At 40.3% G+C, this 11449-nt stretch overlaps 1 protein-coding gene and 1 long non-coding RNA gene across 3 annotated transcripts in view; one reads left to right on the top strand and one right to left on the bottom strand.

Moving 5' to 3' along the window:
- Window positions 1-5875: 5875 nt before the first annotated feature.
- On the bottom strand, window positions 5876-7010 carry LOC107833044 (uncharacterized). The gene is made up of 2 exons (XR_001658753.1): window positions 6919-7010; window positions 5876-6765 (listed from the first exon to the last, which is right to left on the bottom strand). It is a non-coding gene; the product is annotated as an uncharacterized LOC107833044 (long non-coding RNA).
- The window catches only part of LOC103152543 (cGMP-inhibited 3',5'-cyclic phosphodiesterase A-like), a 91474-nt gene continuing 86974 nt past the window's right edge, over window positions 6950-11449 (top strand). For both annotated transcript variants that reach the window (XM_016661164.1, XM_016661163.1), the window contains exon 1: window positions 6950-7896. In XM_016661164.1, coding sequence (XP_016516650.1) covers window positions 6970-7896 — 927 coding nt within the window. In that variant the 5' untranslated portion in view covers window positions 6950-6969. The remainder of the gene's footprint in view (window positions 7897-11449) is intronic.

The following is an 11449-nucleotide window of genomic DNA, read 5'->3' as shown; positions in this document are numbered from 1 at the left end:
ATTTTAGAATGTGGGAAATTGCCTATTGAAAAGCAAATGTTTTAAATATATTTTTGTCGGTTAATAAAGCTGTCTGATTGTTATAGTCTGTATACAAATTTACTATATTTGGACATGTACCTTCATTCAGTGTCTTGTTTGAACACATTGCATTACTGTCTGGTATTTCCGGAGAGCCATTTACCAACAAGCAAAGTGGAAAGGAAAATGCTAAACCAAGCTTCATATTGTTTACAGTACACTGTAGCTACCTATAAGCAGTGATGCTACTAAAATTCTGAGTTTCTAGTTTTACACAAATCCATTAGGAATGTTTGAAAATATAGTTGGAAAAAAACGAAAACAAAGAAATTTACAGGCATGCATTGCAAGTTTACATCTTTCACCTTGTTACAGACCAGTTCACTTTAATTTAACCACCAGCATGTGTCTTCAGGGGAAAAAAAAGGGATGTTTGTTGATTACTTCAATACCCTGCCTAGAAGGCTCATCCACTGCAGGCTCAAATTCAACTGTGCACACATGTGCACGTCTGTGTACATGACGGTAGTGGCATTTCTGTCTGTGTGTGTGTGTGTGTGTGTGTGCAAGGATGGGTGTCTGTCCACAGCACCTCAGTGGAAACTTGACCACAAGCCAAATGCTGCCCATGAAGGCCAGTAAACACTCTGTGATGGATCTCCTTCTCTGCACTCATGTGCCAAACACAATGTAAACTTGTTTCAGTCACTTCATTCAGTCAGTCTTTTTTTTCCCTTCTGTTGCACATGATTTCAACTCTAAGTTGCACTGCATCTAATGTACAGTACAAATATACCATTTAATGACTTTGTGCACTCATTGCATCTCATTTTAGTTTCTGTAAGGGTCCTGCTATTGCCACAGATTGAAGATGCTGAAAAGTTGTTTGCGGGCCCTTCTGACTGAAGTCTGAAACTAAGAAGAAATGTTTTCTTATTTCTTATTCATACCCAATGAATGGCACAAATACCAATGCATTCCATTGACATTTTATGCAGCAGATAAACACGACGCAGTGCATAAATGTATACGATATCATAAAACTAAACCCAGACTTTGAATGTCTTGAGCACTTCATTGTCCAAATATAAAAAAAAGAGTAAGACATAATTATAATTACATGGCCATCAATGGCTGTAAACATACAGATAGTGATGCAACAAGATGGCTTAGATCAGTGATTCTGGTCTGATAAGGCACACCTCTTATTGACAAGCCTTTAACTAATTGTTCAAATTGATTACTTTCTCAAATTTCTTGAATAGAAGTTTGAGCTCCAGCTATAGATTGAGAGCAGAATAGAAGATGAGAAAATGCACAAAAAAATATGTTTGATGATAAATCAAAACCACCAGGAAGAGATCGAAAAAGGGACGTAATTCCCTTTTACGCTAAATGATCTGCATTTTAATTTGAATCAAAATCGTTCAGCAATGTCAGCCTTTTCATATCATACTGAAAAAAAAAAGATAATTTTGGGGGTTTCTGACTCATCGCTTGAGAATAGTTTAGATCAATAGAATGGCCCAGTCAAAGTCCAAACCTAAATCCTATTAAAAACCTTTGACAAATTTTGAAAGTTGACATTCACAAATATCCTCCACCCAACCTAACCTTGAACTATTCTTAAAAGGGGAATGTGTAAGAATGTTTCAGTTTCTACATTTGCACCGCTTGCAGAGAAATACTAAAACGGTTGTTCTACAAAGTATTGACTCTTAGGCCTGAATACAAATGCAACCAATAATTGTCAGTCTCTCATTTGTAAGCACTTTTAAAAATGCTGCATTTTGTAGTCATATCCTAACACAATATGGAAAAGTCGAGGGGATAGAAATACTTTTGCCACTCACGACAATAAACACAGTGAGGAAACTGTACATGAGGCTAGATTGTGAACAACTCTTTGAAACGCGCCTTTGAGCTGAGGACACACGTCTGACCTGTCGGCAGCCGCTGCAGAAGCCAGCGCAGGTCTGAACGGGGTCACATCTGACAATTGCCCCTCGCGCAACATCAAAACCAGATGTCTGATGAACTGCCCCTCATAAAAGATTCCTGTTTCACAATGGACCACGACATTGCCTAATAGGGTAAGACGGTAACATGTGCATTCCCTGGTCGTTAAAATTCCTTCGGGTAATTCCGAATAGCCTCTGGACCTGTTTTGTAGAGTGGCAGAAAATTTCACAATGAGCCTGTTTTGAGACGCCGGGCGCACAGTGACGACTGTCGTCACTCCGCTTCATCTGCTGCAAACTCAGAGTGGAGGAATCGTAAAGCATGTTTATAATCACTGACAGCTGTGACAGGCTGGATTCAGGCGGTTCTGCTTAATAAATTGTGTAATTTTCATCTTGTAACACACTGAAATTCATTGTGTGCATCAGATCTAAACAGAACAACCCTTTGACCCTTTACACAATGGATTTGATTCGACTTTACAAAGAAAAACAAAATGGGGAACAAATTTGCAGCGGCTCTGATGCTTTTCTTTTTGCTGACTCCAACTTGTTCTTTCTGTTGTCGCGCTCTTATCTTAAGTTTTCCAAGAGGAAATGTTTCTGTTCCTGTCACCTAGAAAATAAAACATTTAGATAAAGTGACATTGTTTCACCTCGCCCGGAGGGGAACGAAAAGTTACCTCCAGGCTCCGATAAGGTAAGAGACAAATGTATGTGACAAAAAAAGAGGTTGGGTTCAGAGCCGACGGACGTCTTTTTTTTTTGTTGATGCACTGCACCATGGGAGAACTGTTGGGTGAGCGGTAAACATGCGCTGAGGGGTGATGGACGGGATCCTTCCTCCTCCTGTTCCTATCGCTCCCTGTTAGCACTTCTTCTCCTCCCCCTGCTTCTCACTAATCACAGCTGACAGAGGATATGCAGTGCCTCGTATATGCTACAGAGTCACGCTGACCTGTGTCGGCTCGCTCAAATAGGCAGAGGTAGACAGAGGATTCAGGGAGAGGAAGAAGATGGGCGCATAGAGATGTAGCAGCTCTCTGACCTCTGAAGGAGACTTTTTTGTTTGCTTTTTCAAAATGCTATAGATTTGGATGAAATTTGGACAGCCCCTGGTAAAGATGTGTAAAATTAAAAAGGTCTGTGTATATCGTAACTTCTCATTGGAAACTTCAGTATTTGCATTTGGTCAGTTAGGGATGCTTGCTTTGATCAAAATCGCACCAAAAATTATCAATAAATTTTAACTGGAATGTTTTTAAATGTATGCGTTTTAAGTTGAACAATGTCTTAAGCCATGACCGTGGGGAAGTGGAGGGGGGGGAAAGAAATCTCTACGTCCCACTGTTAGATAACGGCAGCTAAATCCAGAATTTGGAGCAGCCAAGTCCCCACCACAGCCATTAGATGCTATGCCAACCAGAGTTTGGCGGGTGAGGGGGCATGAAAAACAATAAATATTCTGTCCTAACATCACAATTGTAAACATGTGGAGTTTGCTGAACTTTACAGGAAACAAACTATTTTGGTCAACATGAGTTTTCTTTTAGAGTGAAATTATACTTTGTCTAAATGAAGGTGGATTTTTGTTAAGGTTCGTATGGGTTTCTTTGCCAGCTTGCAAAGTAATCTATATCCAAGTGTGTTCAAAGTGACCACATGTTAAACAGCCCCGAGTCTATACATGTCTTATTTGTCTATGCTGCTGTAAATTAAGATGGCTATGCTTACCTAAAAAGCATGTTTGTGTTTACATGGATCATGTATCCACTTTATTTGAGAGGATGCAATACAGAGAAAAATCAGTGTGCATTTAAGGAAATACACATGTGCGTCATTGATGCACCCCAATGATTATGCAGACCTGAAACGTTAATGTAAGTCTCACTCCCCTTCATTGGTGACACCAAGAGTGGGAGGATTGGATGAATATTTCAATAACAGGACTGAGAGGAGATCCTTTGGAGTTGAATTCAGGAGTAACCAAAGGATCCTTGTTGGAACAGATGTTTCCACTGTCCTGCAACCTTTGGATGCATCCTTGGTCCAACTCGCCTGAATCAAAAGAGTGTTTAATGAACATGTCTACGCAAAACCTCCTGATATACTACGGAGGCAATTCAGCCTTTTGTGCGGGACAGAAGAACTCCAGGACTGAAGTTGCAACCCCCTACTATTGCAATTTCTAGTGGTAAACAAGCTTGCATGCAAAGTGGATATATGTTTTCTGCTTACTTCTTTTTATTAAATATGAATGTATCTCAAACCATGTTAAGTGTTATGCCAAAAGTGTTTATAGTCAAGTTACAAACAAACTTTAATATATATTTTTTTTATTCTACATGAAGGAATACCAACAAGGAAGTGCATGATTGTGAAGGGGAACAAACATGATTCCAAGTTGATATAAATTAAAAATCAGAAAAGTGTGCCATGCATTTGCATTTACTCACCATTAGTGGATACTTTTATGGATCAGCCTTTTTTCTGTAGCTTCAGCAGAAAGTCCCTCTGGGGGGCGGGGGGTGTCTCTGCCAGCCATCTAGACACTAAAACTTCTGCTCATTCTTCTTGGCAGTAAAGCTCAAACTTAGTCAGATTGTATGGAGAGTCTGTAAATGACGGTTTCTGAGGCTTGTCAAAGAATCTTCTATTAACAAAGATTTCCTTCTTGTCACTACTAAACACAGGTCACATTTCTGAAGCATATACCCAACAGCAGTCCTATAAACGGATACTCCCTCCTGAGGCTTGGATCTGTGCAGCTCCTCCAGAGCTGCTTTGTGTCTCTTGGCTGCTTGCTTGACTATTTCTCTTCTTGCCAGCCTGGTCTTGTCAGGTTCTCAGTTGTGCCATGTAGTGGCCTATTTATGGTTTCATTAACTCCAAATTATTTGCAGAAAAATCGCCTATCAACTGAATTTCTTTGTTTTGTTTTGGGGAGTCCTAAAATAGTTGGGGGGAAAAACAAAATCATCCTAGGAAACTGACATACCCAGGCACAATGCTATGCTACTGGACACATTGTTAGCTATTAATTGGCTGTATCGCCAAGAGCGGAAATAAGGAAGAATGTAGATACTAGGATCTTTGGTTGAGCCACAACACTTACCACTTTGTGCATTATTGCATAATAAGATATATTTTTGGCATTTAAACAACTAAAATGGCTAGTTCTATGTGTCCAGTATTCACAAATTTCAGCTATTCGTGGGTGGTTGTGGTCCCTGACCCCCAAAACTAGCATTCCACTGCTAGATAATTTAATCATCTTAACATCTCCTTGCCCTCTAGAAATGTTTATGGTGCATTAAAGGACAAGTGCAACTAAACATGAATTAGATGTAGATGACCTGAATGTATGGTATGCTTACAAAGTTAGCTAGCACTTATTGTCGTCCCTGCAGTTCTTCGGGTTATGCACATCATACGAAGAAATATTGCAACAATAAATTTGTGATGCACCATTTAACTCCAGTGTATACTCTATATTTTTAAGTGATGGCCTAAGCATTAATCTGTAGATCTTAAAAGAATGGGATATTGTTTTATGACCAAACCTGCTTTAAGCTTCTTCACGACTGTATCCCCGCCGAGCCGTACGTGTTCGTTGGCGTCCATGATGATGTTTGTTCACTGATGTCCTCTAACAAACCTCTGAGGGCTTCACAGATCAGTTGTATTTATTGCACACCATTGGACTCCATTTACTAGCAAGGAAACTTTGGAAGGCAATTGATTGTACTACACACCTTTCAGATTTTTTTTGTCTTTATTTTCTATATTTGAAAACCATCATGTTTACTTTTGATTTACATTATGCACTACTTTATTTTAGTATATCTCATAAAAAAACCCATGAAATACTGAATTTTGCGGATTAATGATACAAAATGCTAAAAACTTAAACGGATATGAGTCTTTTCTTTTTTCTTTCTTTTGCAAGGCACTGGTTGTAAATGGAAAATTTACCTTGGCAACCTTGCAACAATATTACACCAAGGCCACAAATCAAAATGTGCCCACCAAGATGTCACATGGCCTGAAATGTGGCTGCTCCAGTACATTATAATTATACAAGAAGACTTTGCAGTAATAATAATAATAATAAAAAAGTCATATATGTTTTACACAGATTTCTTTGTATTAAATAAATATTAGCACATATTATAATCTCATAGCCCACAAAAAGAAAACATAAAGTACCCTAAAACGAAGAAGAAGGGGGAAAAAAAACAACTAAACCTCAGTCAGTTGCAGAAATACTCCAGCTGGGCTGGCACAGGGGGGAATTGGTGGGTTTCACCGCTGCTCCCTGTGTAAAAAGTTGGAACTCGTGGGTGTGAATAAGCTGACACTCGCGGCTGGTTGGAGAGCTGGTGACAAAACGCTCCGGATTTTATCGAGAAAACGCCGAGCGGACACTCGCTCTTCGCAGCTCAAATCCGCCAAAGGAGTTTATCCTCGGAAGTGCACCGGAGGGACTGTTTCATTTCATTTCAGTCGGAGGACAAACAGATCATTAATGGTCCGGATGGTCGCGGAACGGGGTTGATGTTTTCTTTTTTCTTTCTTTCTTTTTTTTTCTTTTTCCGAGGTCCTGCTGCTGTTTCCTGGAGTCTGAAAGCAGAGAGAATGACAGAAAATGTGAAAAAAGGCGCGCCGCAGAGGGCCGAGCGGGACGTGCGTGCAGAGAGGAGCAATGCCCTAGATCTGTAGCACAGCTTCTGAGCTCTGCTGTCACCCAGGCTCCTTTTTAATGCAGCTCTGCGTCCCGCACCTGGAAAACAAAGAGAAGACTAAACAGATCCATGCGTAAAAGGAGAGACGTGTGTGCGTTTGCGTCCTATGCGTTTCCCAACATTTTTGCACCGAACATTATGAGTGTTTTTTCCACACTTAACTCAAGCCCTGGCCTCCCCCCTGACCACACCTGTATAGATGCTTTATAGACTTCCTCATACTTCATATCGGGCCATGAGTGATGGCGATGTCTACAGAGGCTTGCAGTACCACCGGTACGCAGAGCAACACTCGTAAGAAAGGCTTCGGCGCACCGGATCGCAATGGGTATGTGAAAACACGCGTCACCCCGCGGTGCAGCGACCCGGACTGCGAAGCGTGGCTCAGGCTGATGTTTAACAAACTCTGGAGTTCCCAGAGGGTCCGGAGGGCTGCGTGCGTGGGCTCGCTCTCCGTCGTCCTCGCCGCCCTGGTCAAATGCGCAGGCTGGACAGCTGAGGCCAGCAGCAGCAGCAGCAGCGCTGACAACACACTCTCGCCCTCACCGTCCCCCCTCCACTTTGTTTCAGACTGCGCAGCCGAGCTGTTGCAAACTTGCTGGAGTGCGCTGTCGTTGCTGTTTGCGCTCGTATGTGCCTTCTTCTGGGTCGGCGTGTACTTGATCCACTGCGGGGTGCTGATCGAGACCCTCCTCTCCCTCCTGACCTTGTGCCACCTGAGCGAAGTCGCGGCGTGGTCTCTTCTGGACGGGACAGATGAGCAGCTGTTCTTGTCCGCCACAGCGGCCGGGGTTGTGCTCCTTTGCGCGGTCGCGGGAGTACTCATGGTAGTTCGGCTGAACCAGGGCACATCGGCGATCGTTCTCATCAGCGTGGCCAGGACTATCTCGCTCCTGTCGCTGCACAAAGTGCGAGGCGCCTGGAGACCGTACGTGGCGTACCTGGTCGGAGTGCTGGGCATCCTGCTGGCGAGGTATGCTGACAGGCTCCTGCCTAAACAAGGGACACACAAGGAGGGCTGCACCCCCGTGACAGGAGCCAGGGAAGAGATTCCTGTATTTAAAAGGCGCAGGAGGTCCAGTTCAGTTATAGCCTCAGACATGGCACACAGTCAGTCCAACAGTAAGTCACACCGACGGACCTCTCTGCCATGCATCCAGAGGGACCAGGTAAGACGCTTCTGTCCCATTCAGCTTTTCTCTTTCTGCTTTGGTCTTCATCCCCTCGAGTTTGGGGTTTGTGGTCCCCTCCCAACCCCCCTTTTTTTCTTTTTTTTTAAAAAAAGTTCATACTTTTGATCACGTTTTTTATTTATTCTATTTTAAGGGTATTTTTGTGAATTTTGAGCAGTAAAGGAAAAAAAAAACCCTGTCCAAAATAATGTTTCCCATCACTGAAGCTTTAACTATGAATCTTATTCTTTTTTTTTAGCATTGTAATGCATGACGAGGTGCTTTGGAGAGATTGAATGCTTGCATATTTTATTAGGTAAAGAAATATTATAAAAACAGCACTTTGTCATTATGCTGAATTTACGACGTTGATTACAACATTCCCATATTTTCACCTCTACTCTTTTTCTTTTCCATCACCAGTATGTTTGTTTTCCATCAAGCACTCTTCCTGAGCTTACCACAAAATATTGCATACTACCAGTCCGTTGTGACTGGGACTTTGCATGGCCTGATATTTCAGTTATAATTGTGATTCAGTATCTTGTGCAGCTCTAACAAGAAACTCTTTTAAGTCACTTTCTTGATGTTTCCAATCAAGAAGTCTAGTCTATTTTACACACTTTTCCCTACAATCGCCCAGATTTTGAGAAACAATATTTTCATGTCTGGTTTTAATAATAGTTTCTAAAGCAACCTGATTGAAATTATTATAAAGAAGTAGCGTTACTTTGATCAGACTTATTTTTTGGCCTATTACTGATTTCCGGTTTTCCTCGAGGTCTGAACTATGAACTATGAAACATGTAAAACAAGTGCTGCAGACACTTTGATAGAAGATTTGTGCATCTTTTGCATCAAAGCATGATTGCCTAACCTTTATGTTCATCTTTTAAACAAAAGAAAAAAAAATCCCATTAAAGTACACTATTGTTTGATGTGCATACATACCAGTAAAAATGGGAATTATCAGTTTTAATTCATATGAAGACACTTCGTTAAATAGTTGATCTACCGATCAACATTCAGAGCCAATCAATGGATATCCGATTTGGATCTCTGATTGGTGTATCTCTATAGAAAAACAAAACAAAAAAAAGTTGTCAAGCTTTACTGAAACTAAAGCTTGACAACTTTAGGTAGAAAAATAAAATTCTACCTAAATTGACTCACCCAGTTAAGCATTTTATTGGAAATAAATAGTTTTCTCAACCAACTGTGCCTCTGATAAACAAAGCTAAGTCTACAGTGTTAGACGATATCCTTACATCCACAGCTTTTCATCTTACTGTCGTTCTTCACATCAGTCCTCACGGCTCACTGTCCTCAAATATTGCGGGGATGTTGTAAGCTCTGGCTTTTAAATCTCCTCTGACGCTGCTGCACATGGATACATGGAAACGGTTGTCGGTGACGATGCAAGCAAAGAGGATTCCTCAAAGCAAAACTTGCAGTCAGTGAGTCAGATGATGAATCTGTGAGTGGCAAACAAGCATTCTGATTGATCGTCGCTCACGCTGCGATCTGGAGAGCGTGTTAGTGTCAGGAGACACGAGAGGCTGCATGTCAGTCTGTCCGGTTGGAGGATGCGCTCACCTCCCAGGGCTCACTGGGCGTTTTCCGGGTTCCTGTTTGTTTTTCTCTAGAAGAAAAAGAAGAAATAAAATGCAGTGTGAAAATACAAATTTAGTAGCATTTAAAAGCTCAGACTTTTATGTATTTTTTCCTTTATATCTGTGGAGTTAACATTGCAGCTGAGGACCATTTAAAATGTCCACTTTGATTAATTTCCTGTGCTGTTGTTTTGCTGGAAGTTGTGCACTAAAGATGCTGTTTTCTTTTGTTGTTTTTGAATGAGAATCCAGCTGGAAGTATGGCTGGAAATGGTGTGTGTCTGAACTCATGTATGCTTGTTAACTGCAGGTTATCCCCCCCAGGCCCCAAGAGCAATCCGTGAAAAGGATGTTGTGTTCAGAGTTCAAACAATATTATGATTTATGCTTACTAAGAAGTTATTTTAATATTTCACATGTTATTTCAGGGTTTAAACAGATACAATTTCAAAATGCTAGTAAGTCCCTTCATGTTGTTTCTATGTTTTAAATCCATGAGGTGAAAAAGTCTGAGACAGTAACCAGAATTTTCTATGACTACATAGAGTAAGGCGGCGCCGTCCTTCCCCAAGTCATTGCTGCACACTGCCATTCAGCTGCATTTACTACATTTACAAGACAAACTTGTAAATGTTTGTCTTGTAACCTCAGGTTATATGGGGTCCAAAGCAGAATCTGATTTGGGATCCACAAGTCAGTGAGATTTCATCACAGTATCACTAATGTCTCTCGTATTTGACCGTAATTTGATCGTTTTTACTTTGTGCTTTTTCAATAATGTTTGATCACTTAGCCAGCTAACCATGAAATTCAGGTCGTAATAAAATGTGATCAGCCCTTTTTCATAACACTTTGGATAACAGGGCTTCATATGACGGTGCATTAGAGGCAGTTCTGGAAAAAAACCTTTTTTTTTTCTTAATTTAGGATACATTTGAAGACTGATGATAAAGTTAAGATTATTTATGGGAAATGATTTAAAAAATGCTGTAATCACTATATTTTAGCTCTCACTGGTCTCTGCATTTGTGCCTGTTTAGTGTACTGTAAGCTACATGTGCCATCATTTTTCTTGAAAACATATTTAGTTTTTTGGCATTTTAACTCAAGCCTCTATCACAGTATTTTGACTTTAATCTTAACTTAGTTTTTCAACTTTAATCTAAACATTCCGACTTGATTTCTCATCCTTTATAGACTTTTTTTAAACACGCTAAAAATACTCACTGCTTTCTTTAAAAATGTAAAGTGACCTTAATACTCCGCCCCATTTGAAGTAGATGACATCTGTAAATAAATTGTGTATTCTGGATCTCTGAGTTACTTATGGTCTGACAATTGTGTAGCATTTTAACACACAAATGACTAAACTGCAGCATTGGGATCAAATTATGACTGTTAACACATCTATCAAACCATTAAGTGTCATTTTGGACATTGCCAGTCATCATAAATCTAAAGTGAACGTAGATGTTAAAATAAAATAAAAAAATCCTTAAATTATTTTTATTGTGCTTTCCAGAATTTCTCTAAAGGGATTATTAAAATTTGTCTGTCTCTTGGCAAACATCATTGCATTTTGAGGTTTTGAAATCCATCTTCTTTCGGAAAAATTAGTCTCTGCTGAAAGCCTCTGTTGGCTTGGGGGAGTCTTGTTGAAGTAGCAATGTTTTAAAAGAACATCTTGTGTTACTCCAAAAAGAGCACAATTGCAAAAAGGTTTATTATTATAGGTGTTCTTTATTTCAAGACTGCGTTTCAAAATCGAAATAACCACGAGTTAGAGGGAAATACATCATTAATACAACTGTAATCACGAATAAGTTACACGATTTTAGCAGCCACATAGAAGATAATGTTCTTGTTTGCTTGAAAAGTAGTGAGATCTTGTGTAAATACCATGATGGCATAAAAGCGTGGTATTTTTACTCAACGTT

The sequence above is a fragment of the Poecilia formosa genome, unplaced genomic scaffold (assembly GCF_000485575.1).
Source record: "Poecilia formosa unplaced genomic scaffold, Poecilia_formosa-5.1.2 Scaffold314, whole genome shotgun sequence".
NCBI classification, from domain to species: Eukaryota; Metazoa; Chordata; class Actinopteri; order Cyprinodontiformes; family Poeciliidae; genus Poecilia; species Poecilia formosa.
The sequence above is the reverse complement of the archived record's forward strand: the minus strand, read 5'-3'. Positions and strand labels throughout refer to the sequence as shown.